Source organism: Rhodnius prolixus, unplaced genomic scaffold (assembly GCF_049639745.1).
Source record: "Rhodnius prolixus isolate KJV_2025 unplaced genomic scaffold, Rpr scaffold_9, whole genome shotgun sequence".
Taxonomy (NCBI): Eukaryota; Metazoa; Arthropoda; class Insecta; order Hemiptera; family Reduviidae; genus Rhodnius; species Rhodnius prolixus.
Window position 1 is genome coordinate 23,607,612 of NW_027411604.1, and position 22,264 is coordinate 23,629,875.

A 22,264-nucleotide genomic window follows, 5' to 3' on the forward strand; every position below is an offset into this window, starting at 1 on the left:
AAATTATAAATAACCTTAGTAATAATAAAATTCTAGTTTAACTTACGTTGGTAAAATTATAGCTTGACATGCAATAATAAATAACCAGATTACAAAACATATCAGCATGTTTGACTTGAACATGTCTTCTCTAAGCTGGCAAAACTGTAAAAGTACAATAAGGTAATCAATATTAACTGCAACAATATATCAACTGCATTCATTGCAATTTATTAACATATTGCTTTTTTTTGGTTTTTGTTTTTTAAAGCTCTTAGAGGCGCACTTATCAAGAGGTAAAAATTACATTGAATTGTAAAATTTAATGGAATTTCAAAATTTATTTGCTATCTAAGAGAAATTGCACCTTTGTGCTGGTTTAGAACTATGCTTTATTCAAACAAATTCTCTTTTAAACAAATTCTAAGATAACATGTTTCTATCTAGATCCTTGTATTATAAAAATTTGAAGGAAGTATTTGATATTTAACTATCTTTATGAATACAAATTGAGGTTTACTAGAACTATAATTGATCACTAATATTAACTTAATAATTTCAATTTTCAGAAATACAATACTCATATATCCCTAACCATTGAAACACTCATTTACTCATTGACTTTTTTACAAACACTTTTTGTATTTATGATAAAAAGCTTTGCCAATTATTTTATGCTTTCTGTAAAAATTTCTACAGTTACTTTAATAAAAGTTACTTTCATAAAATCAATCACATCGGCTATTCTCTCTCAATGTCATTTTTTCAGAATAAAAATCAATATCGAAACTAACTCATTAAAATATAATTATCCGTTTCAATGAACAGTTCGACAGGAGTTCAAAATTAAGTATACATACCTCTTCCTCCATGTGGGGCTGTTTAAATCTTAAAGTCCATGGGCTAATATTTTCTTTTCGCATCCTCTGATTGCTTTCTACTTCAATACAATGATCCAAAATAAAATCTGCTTCTTCAGCTGTACTTAAATCGGTTACAGCTTCCTTTTCAGTTTCGTTTCTTTCACATTCTTGTCCAGTTGAACTAAGCTGGAAGAAAAAAAAAAGTGGAGGTAGTTATGGACTCGATTGCAGTTCAATTAAGTTGATCATCGCTGAGTACCAAATTATAAGGTTACATACAAAAACAAAGGAGACAAAGAAAAAGAAGTTTGATATTTTTTGACATTCTCTTGGATATCTAATATTGCTTAGAGATATCTTACATTTTCAAAAGGAATTTCCGGGGTCCAGTCTTCAATTCCTGCAGTGTTATTATGATTTCCATGGTTACCGTTACTATCAATCTGTTTCTTTTTTTCTTTTTCTGTTTAAAAAAATTAACTATGTAATCCACTAACAATAAATTGTATCTCTATAAAACTGTTCGATCTAATTATTTTTTAGTAGTATGTTCTGCTCTTTACTCACTAGCTACTTGCTGAAGAGCAATTAATGTCTGTTCACCTTCCGACCAGAGTCTTGTACGTGAAATTTCACGGCCCACTTTATTGTGTTGTTTTGTTGGAGCTTGTTGTTTAATTATATAAGTTTCTACTTCATGTTCCTGCAATACATACATTTTTTGAGATATCTAATATAATTATACATGTTTCTGCAATACACTGATATTGTGAAGACGTCAAAAATTTATCTCATCCTTTTGGGTATATCTGTTTACAATATTATTTAATTAGGGCGTAAAAACTTCTAAGGATACAGACGACAATGTCCACTAATAGAGAGTGAGCTCTAAGAGGCTCCGAATATTAAAAAATCCAAGGGAAGGCAGCTACCCAATTACCGGAGGTAGTCGAAATACTAGCTTACAAAACCTTAACGCTAACACAACCAGAAAGGACAATTGAACAAATGCAGGAGGAGTCTGCGAAAGAGGCCAGACTTTGAACGTTCAGGCTTCGTTTACTCAAAAACTTTTTCAATCAAAGCTGCCTTTGTTTGCTGAAATAAAAAATTTTGTTTGATAAAATTTATATTTAATATACAGTGGAGTCTCGGTTATCCGTCACCCTTTTATCCGTCTATTCCAATTAACCGTCACTCTCCTCAGATTAAAAATTAAAACAAAAAACCCAAAAAATTATTTCTCGTGTCCATCATTCGACAGTTTGTGGGTTTTCTCCTAAAAAGATCAACCACAAACCAAACCGCCCACAAAACCGATTAGATGTCGCAGACATTGTATTCATTAATTTTAATACACAATAGAATGAATTGAATAATGAAAGATACCTGACCTTTAAGGCTTAAGCGTATAAATGTATAAATTATGTATACCAGTTAATACAAAGTTTTATACACGTTAAACAAAAGAATCTGGAAATTTTCCCGTTTTTTCCCATTATCCGTCTATTCGACTATCCGTCACGTGTGCGGTCCCGGCCATGACGGATAACCGAGACTCCACTGTAATTATAAAATTCTAATAAAAGCAATGCTTTCGAAAACATTTTCTTGGAAGGCTTAGCCTTGTAGCCTAAAAGAGAATGGATAAATAACATTTAAATTAGTTGCGATTAATAGGCTTATTGCCCTTAAAACTTTATTTAGGTTATTAATCTAATTTTTCTAATACCTTCAAAACTTACGAAAAATACTGTAAAAATAAAATAATTTAATATACTCTCTTCCTACCTTTAAATATGGATCTCTCGTGTCACCGTACCCTGGTTCCACCTCATATTGATTATTTAAACAAGCAAGTGTAGCCTTTGATATATGTACTCGTCTAAAAAGCAATAAAAGAGATATGTCAACTAAGTCATAGCGTGAATGAATACAGTTTTCTGATTTTCTGTTTAATTTTTAATCAAAAGAAAAGCAATTAATAAAATAAAATTGAGAAGAATTGTTATAAATTTTTGGATTGACAGGTTTAACAGACTAATTGTTCCCTAAAAGAAAAAAAAAAAATAGATGAAAAATATATATCAAAAAAGTAACAGAAATAATCAAAATTTAATACATTCATAAGCTACCCGGGAATGCCGCCTGACTCCATGTGATTCGCAAGCGTGACATCGTACGACCACACATCGAACTGCCATTTTCTAAGTCCAAGCACACCACAGAGCACCGAACCTGAATGTATGCCGATTCTCATATTTAAATCCACCTAAACAAAAATTTTTTTATTATTATTTGATAATTTATTCAAAAATTGAAATAAATTTGATTTAATGATATTATTAATTTACATTGAGTTTATTTCTAACATCTTGAATCGCTTTGATCATATGTAGTCCCATTTCAACACAACAACTAGCATGATCTGTTCTTTCTTCTGGCAAACCAGAGACACAATAGTAACAATCGCCTAAAAGTTTTATTCGAAGGCAGTGATTTTCCTGAGCATACAAAATAAAAAAAAGTATGAAAAGAAAAAATAAAATTAATCAGAATATGGCATAAGTTTCAAAGAAAATGTTTATGAAAATTTTTAACAAAAATGTCTATTACAGTGAAAGGTTTAAGGTTACAACCTGAAAAATTTTCCTTGGAAATTATAATATATTTCCTACCACAATGCTTTAGGAATCTAAAGTCAACTTGCTCTGGCCCCGATTCTGGCCTCATTATTTACCAAATCCATAAAACATGGGATTTATCCGGACATGCTAAAAACAAGTTTTGTAGTTTCGATTTACACATCTGGAGATAAGAGGGATGTTACAAATTATAGACCAATTTGCATTCAATCAGCAATTGCGAAAATTTTTGGAAAGTCTGTAATTGACATTCTTCGGCCTTTACTCGACAACCTCATCCTCAGTGAACAGCATGGCTTCCATTCTGGTAGATCGACGCTCACTAATTTGTTACTATTTGAGGACTATCTGCGGAGAGCCTTAGTTACTGCCAAGCAGGTCGATGCTGTATATCTCGATTTCGCCAAAGCTTTTGATCGTGTCAATCATTCCAAACTAATTCAGAAACTATCCCATTGTGGAATTCATGGATCACTACTCGACTGGTTTTACTCCTACCTCACCGCAAGACATCAATCTGTTAAATACATATCACTAATGTCAGAAGAATTTCTTGTATCATCTGGTGTACCTCAAGGTTCTATTCTTGGCCCTTTTTTATTCAAAATTTTTATCAATGATATATCTACATGTCTCAATTCAGTAAACTTTCTGCTTTTTGCTGATGATTTAAAGATTTATACTGCCATTAACTCTGCGGATGACTTTCTCCTCCTCCAAAACTCTCTTCATAGACTGAGTGTTTGGTGCGATGAAAATGATATGAGCCTAAACATCTCTAAATGTAAGGTAGTATCCTATCATCGTAGTCGGACGTGTACAAACTTCGATTATTCTCTTCATGCTTCAACTCTAAGTAGATCTAATGTAGTGAAGGACCTTGGTGTTACGTTCTGTGCTAACCTTTCATTCAACCTCCACATGAACTCCATAGTCACAAAGGCAAATAAAATGCTTGGCTTTATATCTAGATCTACTCGAAACTTTAAAGATGTCAGAACCATAATTATCCTTTACAAAGTAATGGTGCGACCTATTCTTAATAATAATAATAATAATAACCTATTCTTGAGTACTGCTCTGCTTTATGGTCTCCTTATCAGAAAACTTACGTCAACAAACTTGAATCACTTCAAAGAAGATTCCTAAGATTGCTCTGGTATCGAGAGACAAAAGCCATGACGGAGGTACCGTACGATGACGTAATGGAATTTAATGGTTTGAGTACTTTACAGTTTCGTAGACAAGCCACAGACTTAAATTTTATTTTCAAAATTCTAAATAATAATATAAACTGCCCTGAACTTTTATCATTGTTAAATTTTCACGTGCCAACCAACGGTACTAGACAAAAACAAGTGTTTTCTAAAGTGTGCCATAGTACTAATTATCGTAAGTTCAGTTATTTTCCAAGAGTTGCGGATCAAGTTAATCATCTACCCGCTGGTTTTGATATATTCAACACCAACACGATCGAGTTGAAACATTTGTTAAATAGCTGATTTTGCGGTGATTGGTACTAGGGAAAACTTACCGGTCATTTGTGATATTAAGATTTATTAATTGAGTAAAGTTTCTATTTTTAAAGTATATTTTATAGTACATATTTTGAAGTATTTTTCATCTATTAAGTAAATTATGTGTATATATTATTTCTATTTTATCTTTATTTCTATTCTACGATATATATATGTATAAATGTATGATATATGTATATTCTATAATTATTATATATTGAGTTATTATTAAATGTTATTTTAAATTATATTTCTTTGTAACTGGGTGTCGCCCGTCTTGTAAATAAATAAATAAATAAATAAATAAATAAATAAAATCTGTGGACCGAACAGAGAAGTGTAATAAATAAAAACATCTAGACTTCTGACTTATCTATTTTGCTTCTGAATGCATATTCATTGTACCCATTTTCAAAAAAAGGGGAAGAAGTATAATTGTTGCGGATAGTGAGATATAATTGAATAAAATATGGTGCCATTGAGTCAATTAAAAATACAGAATAAACGCGTATTTCTTTTAAGTTCTCAACTCATGTCAATTTGTAAGTTACATTAAGGTAATCCTGCTTGTCAAAGTAAAATAATGACTAATTTTTCAGAAGTAATATACGACCATTACCGATCTGTGAACGGTAACGTCTCTTACTTCTTTTTCTGATCATACCAGTAAATAAAAATCCATAGACGAGACCAGAGATCAAACCCTGTAGCAAAATACATCTTAGCTTTGCTATCTTCAATTCTGAATTCATTAAATATTATAGAATATTTATAGAAGATTTTTTTGAATACATGAAACTATTTTGAAAGAAATAAAATCTTTATTTTTTAATTATCTTTATGCGCACGATTAAGCTCTTTACAATTCAACTACAACTTTATCAATCATTTAAGCATTTATGATAAATGAAAGTTTTGAAAGTTTAAGTTTAATCGAAAAAATGTTCCGAATGAAAAATCTTAACACACGATCTTTTCTTACCGCAACTGTTATATATCATTTATTGACAAATTTAGAGGGACGTATAATTTACTTATATTATAATAACACAATTATGAGGGCGGCCTGTAACCACTGGGTTTCCTCTAGTTCAAGACTGACCTGAAAGTCTATACTAGTTTCAAGTAGTAACTAATTTTGTTTCTAGAGACTGCACTGCTGAATTTGAATTAATCATGTCTCTTTTCAAGAAGATCCCTTCGTCTACTACCTTCGCAAAAAACTCGAAATAGTAATCTAAATGTACTCATAGATTCCCCAATACTGCCCTTCAATAATCTTTTAAAATCAACAATTCAATTAAAGAAGATAGGTGTATATCTGTTCAGTTAATATTTTACGTTTAGAGATCATAATGAGGTATTAGAATTTCCAAAAATCCTACAAAGTTTCTATATCAGTGAAGTAGATTTCAAAAATCGATTTTCTAAAACTTGAAATTTTGACCATTCTCAATTCGCCGTAATGTATATCATCTCTCGATTGCCCCAAACACAACGTTCTACATACAATGTACTATTTTGTCATTTTCAAGGGGGCCTAATGTTTCATCACTCTTCAAAAATCTTCTTTTTTGGGGAAAAATGTTTCTCATTAAAATGATTACATCCTAGGTGCCTTACATAGGGCAAAAAAGTTGAAATCATTTAATATTTATGATAAAAATAAAAATAAGTAATTAAAATGGCTTTAAATATTGAGAATCGACTTGAAATTTCACCATAAGAGTAAATAACAATTTACCATGGCAAGTTTATCAAACTTCGCAAACAAATCATTCAAAACTCGCACCAACTCTTGAGCACTGGTCTGGCTTGCCCAAGCTGAAAAACAAAAACAAAAATTTATTTGAAATTATTATAAAATTTCATTACTTTTTGTAACAATATTTCATTAAAAAAAAAAAGAAAAATTACCTGTAAATCCTTTAATGTCTGCAAAAAGTATACTGACATTTTCATAACAATGTATATAAATTCTATGAAATTGATGAGGTGTAAAAGCACCTCGTTCAGATTCATTCGCTATATCCCTAATCATCTCCTTGGCGACAAAGTCCGGTAAAACTAAAACAAATTTTTTTTATTTATTTATTTGTTTGTTTGTTGGCTTCCTGTCTGTGCAGATTAGCCAGGGATGTACTAATGTATTATTTAATGGGATGTGTTATGAGTACTATTGTTATTTTTGTTCTAGTTGCTGTTATGTTTTATGTTTTTATTTTTATTTTCAAAGTTTGATTTTGTTTTTGGTAATGAATTGGAAAATAGCTAGATACGTTTCGAATATTGGTTCTGTGAGGATGGCATGCAGGTTGGCAGGAAGTGGACATTTCGCTTTGATGACTGCATTTCACAGTTTGTCCCTATCATCCTGGTGACTATTGCAATCAAGGATCAGGTGGTTGGCGTCTATAATTGTATCAGAAGGGCAAGAGCAAATTGGAGGGACTGAAATTCCTGTACGGCTGAGATGGTGGGGCGAGAAGTTATGGTTGAAGCGCAGTCGTATCAAAGTAGTAGTGAACTTTCTACCTTCTGCGAAGTCGGAGTACCACGGTTTTTTAGGTATTGTCGGCTGCAGCGAAGTGTAAAATTTACCTTTGGCATATTTTGATTTTTCGTAATCTATAGACCATGCCCTGTAGTAGGAACGTTTAGAGAAGTTCTTTATATCTGAAGGTAACAGTTTCTCGAGCTTTAGATTCTCCAGGCGTATTGCCTCTTTTGCCTTAGAGTCTGCAATTTCATTGCCAGTTATCCCTGAGTGGCCCCTAATCCATATCAATCGAACTGTCTTTCCGCTAAGACCCGCTCTCTTCAGGAGGTGGACAGTTTCGAGCACCGTGAAATCGGCTTTATGCCCGGGACATTTAAGCTTGTTGAGCACACTCTTGCTATCAGAAAGTATGACAACTGTTTGTGCCTCTGTCGAGGCCACTAGATTTCATTTATTGATGGCAGTGAGTTCAGCCGAAAAGACTGAGGCATGGCGGTGTAACTTATATAGTCTACTGAGGTTGGTTTGCGGGTCATACACTGAACATCCCACCCCTTCAGGGGATTTAGACCCATCAGTGTAGAGGAAGTACGCACTTGGGAACCTGGCATTTAGTTTTGCCGATAAGTATTCATTATTTGCCGATTCAGGGATACTTTTATCGTACTGGTAGAAGTTAGTTATGACACATTCTGGAGCTCCCAGTGTACACTCAAGGTCAAAAGAAAATGTTGGGAGATGGGTACTCCGGTGTACAAATTATAATTCAATATAACTTTAGTTAGTTGAAGCAGTAAAGCAATAGATATTTTTTCTGGCATCTTTACATCAAACCACCCATATTTACTTAACTATAAATTTCTCATATTATCACATTAAGTGAAATACAAGGCCTAGATCGGGAGCTTAGACTTGAAATTGTAAAGAAAAAGAAAATTGTTCAGAAATGATCAAACAGGACCCCACAATTGCCGATAAAGATTAAGTATGCAATACAAATTATTAAAGAAACTAAAATATTTACCAGATAAAAGAAGCTTTTCCTGTTGTTCATTCTCTTTTTGCGTTTTAAATCTAGTTTCAGTTGATCTATGTGTTTCTAAAAATGCTTTCCGTTGACTTCTGTCAGTCAAATATTTAGTATAAGTACCAGTGAAATTCACCGCACCATACACTAAACTTGTGGCTATTAATTGTCTTAACATACAACCAGTTTCCTGCAATACATGAACTTGTGGTTAAATGAGGCCATTAATTTGGTTATGAATTTGCATATATTTATTGCTTTTTTAACTTACCATGTTTAGTTTAGTAAGTACCACAGCTGTTATAATTATGTGTAGAACTGATGTGACAGTACCAGCAGCTATAGACCAACGTAATGGTAATGGTAACATAGCATATGTAACGAAAATAATGAAAAGTACATACCACACTAGGTATTCGGGTGGCGAAAATCCTACACATTTACCGACCATACCTGTCAAAAGAAGAGTATTTCATTTAAGTGATATTTTAAATGGTTCCAGGTGGCCTTAATTAATTAAGGAATAAAGGCTTCCTATTTTATAATAATTTGCTGCAAGAGTTGCCCTGTAGGTTATAGGGCATAGGTTATGAATATAGGTCATAACTCTGCTTCATTAACCTTCATGTAACGAAAACAACTTCGATACCTGATCCTTGCTGTAATTTCTATAATGAAGACCTAAAATTATTAAACATTTAAAAAAAAAAATTTCAAGTTTTCTTGGATGATATTAGGCTGCAAGTATAGTGTCCCAGCTGACTCATTTTTCTATCAAGTGAGGTGATAAAAGTGGAGAGCATACTAGTAGTGTACTTAATTGGTCTCCTTTAGCAGAAGAGAAGCTTTTTTCTACGCCTTTTTTAATGATCTCACTGCAGTTCTGTATAAGGACGGCTCCTCTTTCGTTAAAGGCCTACTTGCGGCTTGTATTTTCTTTTTTATAATTAACTAAGGTTAACCTCCAAAACTTTGTTTAAAATGCTAATGTTTTTAGAGTAACAAATAGTATTTGTTTGTTGACAGATACTGTATAGTTACAAAGTTAACAACGGAACTGTACTCAAGAAAACTATAGCATACAACTCAGTAAAATAACGGGTGTATAAGCACAAAATTTCATACGAATAATATGATGTTAACTTAGGGTGTTATAAGGGCCCTGTTTCACTGCAAAACCATGACCCAAAAAAATTTCAACATTCAATATCTTCTCAACTTATGGATCTGTACTCAAGAAAACTGTAGCATACAACTCAGTAAAATAACGGGTGTATGAGTACAAAATTTCATACGAATAATATGATGTTAACTTAGAGTGTTATAAGGGCCCCATTTCACCGCAAAACCAAGACCCAAAAAAATTTCAACATTCAATATCTTCTCAACTTATGGATCTGTACTCAAGAAAACTATAGCATACAACTCAGTAAAATAACGGCTGTATGAGCACAAAATTTCATACGAATAATATGATGTTAACTTAGGGTGTTATAAGGGCCCCATTTCACCGCAAAACCATGACCCAAAAAAATTTCAACATTCAATATCTTCTCTACTTATGGATCTGTACTCAAGAAAACTAAAGCATACAACTCAGTAAAATAACGGGTGTATGAGTACAAAATTTCATACGAATAATATGATGTTAACTTAGAGAGTTATAAGGGCCCCATTTCACCGCAAATCCATGACCCAAAAAAATTTCAACATTCAATATCTTCTCTACTTATGGATCTGTACTCAAGAAAACTATAGCATACAACTCAGTAAAATAACGGCTGTATGAGCACAAAATTTCATACGAATAATATGATGTTAACTTAGGATCTCATAAGGGCCCCATTTCACTGCAAAACCATGACCCAAAAAAAATTCAACATTCAATATCTTCTCAACTTATGGATCTGTACTCAAGAAAACTGTAGCATACAACTCAGTAAAATAACGGGTGTATGAGTACAAAATTTCATACGAATAATATGATGTTAACTTAGAGTGTTATAAGGGCCCCATTTCACCGCAAAACCATGACCCAAAAAAATTTCAACATTCAATATCTTCTCAACTTATGGATCTGTACTCAAGAAAACTATAGCATACAACTCAGTAAAATAACGGCTGTATGAGCACAAAATTTCATACGAATAATATGATGTTAACTTAGGGTGTTATAAGGGCCCCATTTCACCGCAAAACCATGACCCAAAAAAATTTCAACATTCAATATCTTCTCTACTTATGGATCTGTACTCAAGAAAACTAAAGCATACAACTCAGTAAAATAACGGGTGTATGAGTACAAAATTTCATACGAATAATATGATGTTAACTTAGAGAGTTATAAGGGCCCCATTTCACCGCAAAACCATGACCCAAAAAAATTTCAACATTCAATATCTTCTCAACTTATGGATCTGTACTCAAGAAAACTATATCATACAAATCAGTAAAATAACGGCTGTATGAGCACAAAATTTCATACGAATAATATGATGTTAACTTAGGATCTCATAAGGGCCCCATTTCACTGCAAAACCATGACCCAAAAAAATTTCAACATTCAATATCTTCTCAACTTATGGATCTGTACTCAAGAAAACTATAGCATACAACTCAGTAAAATAACGGGTGTATGAGTACAAAATTTCATACGAATAATATGATGATAACTTAGAGTGTTATAAGGGCCCCATTCCACCGCAAAACCATGACCCAAAAAAATTTCAACATTCAATATCTTCTCAACTTATAGATCTGTACTCAAGAAAACTATAGCATACAACTCAGTTAAATAACGGCTCTATGAGCTCAAAATTTCATACGAATAATATGATGTTAACTTAGGATGTTATAAGGGCCCCATTTCACCACAAAACCATGACCCAAAAAAATTTCAACATTCAATATCTTCTCAACTTATGGATCTGTACTCAAGAAAACTATATCACACAAATCAGTAAAATAACGGGTGTATGAGTACAAAATTTCATACGAATAATATGATGTTAACTTAGGATCTTATAAGGGCCCCATTTCACTGCAAAACCATGACCCAAAAAAATTTCAACATTCAATATCTTCTCAACTTATGGATCTGTACTCAAGAAAACTATAGCATACAACTCAGTAAAATAACGGCTGTATGAGCACAAAATTTCATACGAATAATATGATGTTAACTTACGGTGTTATAAGGGCCCCATTTCACCGCAAAACCATGACCCAAAAAAATTTCACCATTCAGTATCTTCTCAACTTATGGATCTGTACTCAAGAAAACTATAGCATACAACTCAGTAAAATAACGGGTGTATAAGCACAAAATTTCATACGAATAATATGATGTTAACTTAGGATCTTTTAAGGGCCCCATTTCACACCAAAACCATGACCCAAAAAAATTTCAACATTCAATATCTTCTCAACTTATGGATCTGTACTCAAGAAAACTATAGCAAACAACTCAGTAAAATAACGGCTGTATGAGCACAAAATTTCATAGGAATAATATGATGTTAACTTAGGATCTTTTAAGGGCCCCATTTCACAGCAAAACCATGACCCAAAAAAATTTCAACATTCAATATCTTCTCAACTTATGGATCTGTACTCAAGAAAACTATAGCATACAACTCAGTTAAATAACGGCTGTGTGAGCACAAAATTTCATACGAATAATATGATGTTAACTTAGGGTGTTATAAGGGCCCGGTTTCACTGCAAAACCATGACCCAAAAAAATTTCAACATTCAATATCTTCTCAACTTATGGATCTGTACTCAAGAAAACTATAGCATACAACTCAGTTAAATAACGGCTGTGTGAGCACAAAATTTCATACGAATAATATGATGTTAACTTAGGGTGTTATAAGGGCCCTGTTTCACTACAAAACCATGACCCAAAAAAATTTCAACATTCAATATCTTCTCAACTTATGGATCTGTACTCAAGAAAACTATAGCATACAACTCAGTTAAATAACGGCTCTATGAGCTCAAAATTTCATACGAATAATATGATGTTAACTTAGGATGTTATAAGGGCCCCATTTAACCGCAAAACCATGACCCAAAAAAATTTCACCATTCAGTATCTTCTCAACTTATGGATCTGTACTCAAGAAAACTATAGCATACAACTCAGTAAAATAACGGGTGTATAAGCACAAAATTTCATACGAATAATATGATGTTAACTTAGAGTGTTATAAGGGCCCCATTTCACCCCAAAACCATGACCCAAAAAAATTTCAACATTCAATATCTTCTCTACTTATGGATCTGTACTCAAGAAAGCTATAGCATACAACTCAGTAAAATAACGGCTGTATGAGCACAAAATTTCATACGAATAATATGATGTTAACTTAGGATCTCATAAGGGCCCCATTTCACTGCAAAACCATGACCCAAAAAAATTTCAACATTCAATATCTTCTCAACTTATGGATCTGTACTCAAGAAAACTATATCACACAAATCAGTAAAATAACGGGTGTATGAGTACAAAATTTCATACGAATAATATGATGTTAACTTAGAGTGTTATAAGGGCCCCATTTCACCCCAAAACCATGACCCAAAAAAATTTCAACATTCAATATCTTCTCAACTTATGGATCTGTACTCAAGAAAACTATATCACACAAATCAGTAAAATAACGGGTGTATGAGTACAAAATTTCATACGAATAATATGATGTTAACTTAGAGTGTTATAAGGGCCCCATTTCACCGCAAAACCATGACCCAAAAAAATTTCAACATTCAATATCTTCTCAACTTATGGATCTGTACTCAAGAAAACTATATCATACAAATCAGTAAAATAACGGCTGTATGAGCACAAAATTTCATACGAATAATATGATGTTAACTTAGGATCTTATAAGGGCCCCATTTCACTGCAAAACCATGACCCAAAAAAATTTCAACATTCAATATCTTCTCAACTTATGGATCTGTACTCAAGAAAACTATAGCATACAACTCAGTAAAATAACGGCTGTATGAGCACAAAATTTCATACGAATAATATGATGTTAACTTACGGTGTTATAAGGGCCCCATTTCACCGCAAAACCATGACCCAAAAAAACTTCAACATTCAATATCTTCTCAACTTATGGATCTGTACTCAAGAAAACTATAGCAAACAACTCAGTAAAATAACGGCTGTATGAGCACAAAATTTCATACGAATAATATGATGTTAACTTAGGATCTTTTAAGGGCCCCATTTCACAGCAAAACCATGACCCAAAAAAATTTCAACATTCAATATCTTCTCAACTTATGGATCTGTACTCAAGAAAACTATAGCATACAACTCAGTTAAATAACGGCTGTGTGAGCACAAAATTTCATACGAATAATATGATGTTAACTTAGGGTGTTATAAGGGCCCGGTTTCACTGCAAAACCATGACCCAAAAAAATTTCAACATTCAATATCTTCTCAACTTATGGATCTGTACTCAAGAAAACTATAGCATACAACTCAGTTAAATAACGGCTGTGTGAGCACAAAATTTCATACGAATAATATGATGTTAACTTAGGGTGTTATAAGGGACCTGTTTCACTACAAAACCATGACCCAAAAAAATTTCAACATTCAATATCTTCTCAACTTATGGATCTGTACTCAAGAAAACTATAGCATACAACTCAGTTAAATAACGGCTCTATGAGCTCAAAATTTCATACGAATAATATGATGTTAACTTAGGATGTTATAAGGGCCCCATTTCACCACAAAACCATGACCCAAAAAAATTTCAACATTCAATATCTTCTCAACTTATGGATCTGTACTCAAGAAAACTATATCATACAAATCAGTAAAATAACGGCTGTATGAGCACAAAATTTCATACGAATAATATGATGTTAACTTAGGATCTTATAAGGGCCCCATTTGACTGCAAAACCATGACCCAAAAAAATTTCAACATTCAATATCTTCTCAAATTATGGATCTGTACTCAAGAAAACTATAGCATACAACTCAGTAAAATAACGGCTGTATGAGCACAAAATTTCATACGAATAATATGATGTTAACTTACGGTGTTATAAGGGCCCCATTTCACCGCAAAACCATGACCCAAAAAAATTTCACCATTCAGTATCTTCTCAACTTATGGATCTGTACTCAAGAAAACTATAGCATACAACTCAGTAAAATAACGGGTGTATAGGCACAAAATTTCATACGAATAATATGATGTTAACTTAGAGTGTTATAAGGGCCCCATTTCACCCCAAAACCATGACCCAAAAAAATTTCAACATTCAATATCTTCTCAACTTATGGATCTGTACTCAAGAAAACTATAGCATACAACTCAGTTAAATAACGGCTGTGTGAGCACAAAATTTCATACGAATAATATGATGTTAACTTAGGGTGTTATAAGGGCCCGGTTTCACTGCAAAACCATGACCCAAAAAAATTTCAACATTCAATATCTTCTCAACTTATGGATCTGTACTCAAGAAAACTATAGCATACAACTCAGTTAAATAACGGCTGTGTGAGCACAAAATTTCATACGAATAATATGATGTTAACTTAGGGTGTTATAAGGGCCCTGTTTCACTACAAAACCATGACCCAAAAAAATTTCAACATTCAATATCTTCTCAACTTATGGATCTGTACTCAAGAAAACTATAGCATACAACTCAGTTAAATAACGGCTCTATGAGCTCAAAATTTCATACGAATAATATGATGTTAACTTAGGATGTTATAAGGGCCCCATTTCACCACAAAACCATGACCCAAAAAAATTTCAACATTCAATATCTTCTCAACTTATGGATCTGTACTCAAGAAAACTATATCACACAAATCAGTAAAATAACGGGTGTATGAGTACAAAATTTCATACGAATAATATGATGTTAACTTAGAGTGTTATAAGGGCCCCATTTCACTGCAAAACCATGACCCAAAAAAATTTCAACATTCAATATCTTCTCAACTTATGGATCTGTACTCAAGAAAACTATAGCATACAAATCAGTAAAATAACTGCTGTATGAGCACAAAATTTCATACGAATAATATGATGTTAACTTACGGTGTTATAAGGGCCCCATTTCACCGCAAAACCATGACCCAAAAAAATTTCACCATTCAGTATCTTCTCAACTTATGGATCTGTACTCAAGAAAACTATAGCATACAACTCAGTAAAATAACGGGTGTATAAGCACAAAATTTCATACGAATAATATGATGTTAACTTAGAGTGTTATAAGGGCCCCATTTCACCCCAAAACCATGACCCAAAAAAATTTCAACATTCAATATCTTCTCAACTTATGGATCTGTACTCAAGAAAACTATAGCAAACAACTCAGTAAAATAACGGCTGTATGAGCACAAAATTTCATAGGAATAATATGATGTTAACTTAGGATCTTTTAAGGGCCCCATTTCACAGCAAAACCATGACCCAAATAAATTTCAACATTCATTATCTTCTCAACTTATGGATCTGTACTCAAGAAAACTATAGCAAACAACTCAGTAAAATAACGGCTGTATGAGCACAAAATTTCATAGGAATAATATGATGTTAACTTAGGATCTTTTAAGGGCCCCATTTCACCGCAAAACCATGACCCAAAAAAACTTCAACATTCAATATCTTCTCAACTTATGGATCTGTACTCAAGAAAACTATAGCAAACAACTCAGTAAAATAACGGCTGTATGAGCACAAAATTTCATAGGAATAATATGATGTTAACTTAGGATCTTTTAAGGGCCCCATTTCACAGCAAAACCATGACCCAAAAAAATTTCAACATTCAATATCTTCTCAACTTATGGATCTGTACTCAAGAAAACTATAGCATACAACTCAGTTAAATAACGGCTGTGTGAGCACAAAATTTCATACGAATAATATGATGTTAACTTAGGGTGTTATAAGGGCCCGGTTTCACTGCAAAACCATGACCCAAAAAAATTTCAACATTCAATATCTTCTCAACTTATGGATCTGTACTCAAGAAAACTATAGCATACAACTCAGTTAAATAACGGCTGTGTGAGCACAAAATTTCATACGAATAATATGATGTTAACTTAGGGTGTTATAAGGGACCTGTTTCACTACAAAACCATGACCCAAAAAAATTTCAACATTCAATATCTTCTCAACTTATGGATCTGTACTCAAGAAAACTATAGCATACAACTCAGTTAAATAACGGCTCTATGAGCTCAAAATTTCATACGAATAATATGATGTTAACTTAGGATGTTATAAGGGCCCCATTTCACCACAAAACCATGACCCAAAAAAATTTCAACATTCAATATCTTCTCAACTTATGGATCTGTACTCAAGAAAACTATATCATACAAATCAGTAAAATAACGGCTGTATGAGCACAAAATTTCATACGAATAATATGATGTTAACTTAGGATCTTATAAGGGCCCCATTTGACTGCAAAACCATGACCCAAAAAAATTTCAACATTCAATATCTTCTCAAATTATGGATCTGTACTCAAGAAAACTATAGCATACAACTCAGTAAAATAACGGCTGTATGAGCACAAAATTTCATACGAATAATATGATGTTAACTTACGGTGTTATAAGGGCCCCATTTCACCGCAAAACCATGACCCAAAAAAATTTCACCATTCAGTATCTTCTCAACTTATGGATCTGTACTCAAGAAAACTATAGCATACAACTCAGTAAAATAACGGGTGTATAGGCACAAAATTTCATACGAATAATATGATGTTAACTTAGAGTGTTATAAGGGCCCCATTTCACCCCAAAACCATGACCCAAAAAAATTTCAACATTCAATATCTTCTCAACTTATGGATCTGTACTCAAGAAAACTATAGCATACAACTCAGTTAAATAACGGCTGTGTGAGCACAAAATTTCATACGAATAATATGATGTTAACTTAGGGTGTTATAAGGGCCCGGTTTCACTGCAAAACCATGACCCAAAAAAATTTCAACATTCAATATCTTCTCAACTTATGGATCTGTACTCAAGAAAACTATAGCATACAACTCAGTTAAATAACGGCTGTGTGAGCACAAAATTTCATACGAATAATATGATGTTAACTTAGGGTGTTATAAGGGCCCTGTTTCACTACAAAACCATGACCCAAAAAAATTTCAACATTCAATATCTTCTCAACTTATGGATCTGTACTCAAGAAAACTATAGCATACAACTCAGTTAAATAACGGCTCTATGAGCTCAAAATTTCATACGAATAATATGATGTTAACTTAGGATGTTATAAGGGCCCCATTTCACCACAAAACCATGACCCAAAAAAATTTCAACATTCAATATCTTCTCAACTTATGGATCTGTACTCAAGAAAACTATATCACACAAATCAGTAAAATAACGGGTGTATGAGTACAAAATTTCATACGAATAATATGATGTTAACTTAGAGTGTTATAAGGGCCCCATTTCACCGCAAAACCATGACCCAAAAAAATTTCAACATTCAATATCTTCTCAACTTATGGATCTGTACTCAAGAAAACTATATCATACAAATCAGTAAAATAACGGCTGTATGAGCACAAAATTTCATACGAATAATATGATGTTAACTTAGGATCTCATAAGGGCCCCATTTCACTGCAAAACCATGACCCAAAAAAATTTCAACATTCAATATCTTCTCAACTTATGGATCTGTACTCAAGAAAACTATAGCATACAAATCAGTAAAATAACGGCTGTATGAGCACAAAATTTCATACGAATAATATGATGTTAACTTACGGTGTTATAAGGGCCCCATTTCACCGCAAAACCATGACCCAAAAAAATTTCACCATTCAGTATCTTCTCAACTTATGGATCTGTACTCAAGAAAACTATAGCATACAACTCAGTAAAATAACGGGTGTATAAGCACAAAATTTCATACGAATAATATGATGTTAACTTAGAGTGTTATAAGGGCCCCATTTCACCCCAAAACCATGACCCAAAAAAATTTCAACATTCAATATCTTCTCAACTTATGGATCTGTACTCAAGAAAACTATAGCAAACAACTCAGTAAAATAACGGCTGTATGAGCACAAAATTTCATAGGAATAATATGATGTTAACTTAGGATCTTTTAAGGGCCCCATTTCACAGCAAAACCATGACCCAAATAAATTTCAACATTCATTATCTTCTCAACTTATGGATCTGTACTCAAGAAAACTATAGCAAACAACTCAGTAAAATAACGGCTGTATGAGCACAAAATTTCATAGGAATAATATGATGTTAACTTAGGATCTTTTAAGGGCCCCATTTCACCGCAAAACCATGACCCAAAAAAATTTCAATATTCAATATCTTCTCAACTTATGGATCTGTACTCAAGAAAACTATAGCATACAACTCAGTAATATAACGGCTGTATGAGCACAAAATTTCATACGAATAATATGATGTTAATTTAGAGTGTTATAAGGGCCCCATTTCACCGCAAAACCATGACCCAAAAAAATTTCAACATTCAATATCTTCTCAACTTATGGATCTGTACTCAAGAAAACTATAGCATACAACTCAGTAAAATAACGGCTGTATGAGCACAAAATTTCATACGAATAATATGATGTTAAGTTAGAGTGTTATAAGGGCCCTATTTCACTGCAAAACCATGACCCAAAAAAATTTCAGCATTCAATATCTTCTCAACTTATGGATCTGTACTCAAGAAAACTATAGCATACAACTCAGTAAAATAACGGCTGTATGAGCACAAAATTTCATACGAATAATATGATGTCAACTTAGGGTGTTATAAGGGCCCCATTTCACCACAAAACCATGACCCAAAAAAATTTCAACCTTCAATATCTTCTCAACTTATGGATCTGTACTCAAGAAAACTATGGCATACAACTCAGTTAAATAACGGCTGTATGAGCACAAAATTTCATACGAATAATATGATGTCAACTTAGGGATTTATAAGGGCCCCATTTCACAGCAATGGTGATCCGGTCTTTGTACGATGAGACAGCGGGCTTTCTGAATAGTTTTTTGATAAGTCCAGATTGTGGCAGCCAGTAACTAGTAATGATATTTCTTTCGTATATTAGTCGATGAAAATGAGTGCACATAGAGTTTGGGCGCTGTTAAGTTAAACTTTGGTTTAGATTGGTTATAAACTAAAAGTAAGTAGTAGTAAAGTAATTGCCTATTTTTTAGGTGGGCCTCACGTCCAACTACCAATTAGGTGTCGTGGACGGAGGCGACTAGCAAACATACTTTACTGTAAATTTCTTTTATTAACCATTAAATAAAATTCAAGGCCTAAGGACCGGGAATCGAACCCAGTACCACAATACATATTAGCTTTACAGGTCTCACCTCTAACCGCTCGGCTAACGTGGCGCTTGCAGGTTAAACACTACATATTGGTTATACACTATCTGTATATTTAGTTAAATTTGTTTTTATATTTTGCGTACCTTTAAACCAAATAATTTTATCATCATTTATATTGATGTGGTATAATAAAGGGGTAGAATGAAAGTAAAATTAAGGGTGGATGTTTGTTTCAAAACGCAGTAACCAAGTTCCCTTGAAATTACACAAGTTGAACGTAATCAAAATAACCTCCTTTACTACGTCACGATACTAACTAAGCATTGCTTAGAATAAACACTCCCACCCAACAAAATCTCCTTTCTGAATGAATAACAATCCTGTTTTGCTTTCTATTCAAAAGAAGTTTGCCAAGCTCTTTAATAATCGTTCGGTTCGTTGAGACTTTAACAAGTCTAAAAGCACATATGATGGCTAGGTTTAAATCCCTTTTTAACTTACCAATTTTTTTTGGTTTGTTTGAACAGAAATAGTTTTAATAAATGAAATAAAAAACACTAGGGAGTTTTATAATTATGATCTTTGAGATGATTTGCGAAGATTTCTATCGAATGGCTAATATTATTATCGGCTAATTTTCAAACATCAAATCTACACAGTAATCGTTTAAGAACTGGACAATTAATTTAGATCTTCCATCAATAGTTGTCAGTAAACAACACCAACTTAATGGAGCAGTAATTAATCACATTGGCCAGGCTACTTGCTCGCTGGTTAATTTACAAATACAGATATTACGTATGTCAAATAAAGTGACTAATGTTTCACTGTAACGTTCTTATTTCATTTGTCTAAATTTACTGGAACTTTTAAAGTTATTTTTTTTTTTTTTTGTTTTTCTTTCACTGCCTCTTTCTCTGATTAGCTCGACAAATGTGAGCTCATTTCTAAAGGTGACATACTTTATTAAGTAAAATCACAGTTTTCTCTGAAACATGCAACTTTTTCTACAGGGAATTGAGATAAATACGGTGTAGTAACATCTATTAGGATTTCGTAACTAACTCTTCATTTATTTTATATATCTTACTTTTGCTTAACTTACTTCTAATTTATTTACTTACCTATACTTACTTCTAATTTATTTACTTATCTATCCAATGATACATAAACATCTCTCAGACTGAAACTGACAGCCAATTCACAATAATACTGAAGTAAGACAGTGTGAAAGATCAATTAAAATTGTAGAAACACAATAATGACTGTTATAGTTACAAAAATAAATAAATAAAAATAGAAATCGCCTGAAGGGTTTTTAAAAGAAACAATGGGTAAATAACTTACCATCCAAGGATTTGATAAATTAATAAAAGAAGTTTATCTTGGACTTTGTATTCTCTTGACAATCCCTGACAGGACTTGATCATTATTACTCGCTGGTTGACAATTTTGTTTCCATTTTGAAATTTTGAAATACATGATAATCGATCAATTGCTTCCATGGTTCAATGGAATGGTTCTGTACTGGGTGAGTCATACTTTAGAATTCTTGGCTGGCCCTAATAGTTCGCAGCGGATGCTCCAATCTCGGTTTTAGGCACGCATTGTGGTTTAGTAGCTTGTAGTTTAGAGTATGACTTATGATTGCTGTCAAGTAGCGTACTGACAAGTGATGGTCCTTAATTCTCGTGTTTTGAAACGGATGAGCGAACACTGTACCAGTCTTGGACAACACATTGTCGAAGCTACATACTATATCTATGCAGTGAAGTACAGTTTGATTCAATTGGCATTGCTGAACGTTAAATTTAATTTTCAATTTGACGAACTATTTGCTTTACCCAATATTTTTTTTGTAGGTGTTGTATTCTCCAGATAATCACATAATAAGTGTTTAGATGGTTTTATACATACTAAAACACGATAAAATGTTTGCCGACAAAGGCATGCTAGAAATATTGTTAGTAGCTCTAAAGATCTACTGCATGATGACTCGGCAGATCTTTCTAAATTCAAGTGTAAGTCTACTAAATTAGGTGGCGCCACGGTAGCCGAGCGGTTAGAGGCGAGACCTGCGAAGCTAATATGTATTGTGGTACTGGGTTCGATTCCCGGTCTTAGGCCTTGGATTTTATTTAATGGTTAATAAAAGAAATTTACAGTAAAGTAAGTTTGCTAGTCGCCTCCGTCCACGATATCTAATTGGTAGTTGGACGTTAAGCCCCCGCTTGAAAAAATAGGCGATTACTTTACTTTACTTTCTACTAAATTAGGTTAGGTCATCGTGCTTTTTTCAAAAATGTTAACAATTAAGACTAGGCATGAAGTTTATTATAACGCACTTTTTATCCCTTAA

At 33.0% G+C, this 22,264-nt stretch overlaps 1 protein-coding gene across 10 annotated transcripts in view; it reads right to left on the reverse strand.

Annotated features, from left to right (window-relative positions):
* LOC141454141 (adenylyl cyclase 78C-like) overlaps positions 1 to 22,264 on the reverse strand; it is a 252,026-nt gene that overhangs the window by 9,261 nt on the left and 220,501 nt on the right. For all 10 annotated transcript variants that reach the window (XR_012458475.1, XR_012458474.1, XM_074128042.1 and 7 more), the window contains 11 exons: positions 8,803 to 8,984; positions 8,529 to 8,721; positions 6,922 to 7,071; positions 6,749 to 6,828; positions 3,197 to 3,346; positions 2,978 to 3,114; positions 2,634 to 2,727; positions 1,410 to 1,545; positions 1,205 to 1,305; positions 840 to 1,028; positions 47 to 144 (listed from right to left, as the gene is read on the reverse strand). Coding sequence is in view for 8 of the 10 variants with exons in the window: in XM_074128042.1 (XP_073984143.1) it covers positions 47 to 144; positions 840 to 1,028; positions 1,205 to 1,305; positions 1,410 to 1,545; positions 2,634 to 2,727; positions 2,978 to 3,114; positions 3,197 to 3,346; positions 6,749 to 6,828; positions 6,922 to 7,071; positions 8,529 to 8,721; positions 8,803 to 8,984 (1,510 nt within the window). In the remaining 2 variants the exon portion in view is untranslated. The remainder of the gene's footprint in view (positions 1 to 46; positions 145 to 839; positions 1,029 to 1,204; positions 1,306 to 1,409; positions 1,546 to 2,633; positions 2,728 to 2,977; positions 3,115 to 3,196; positions 3,347 to 6,748; positions 6,829 to 6,921; positions 7,072 to 8,528; positions 8,722 to 8,802; positions 8,985 to 22,264) is intronic.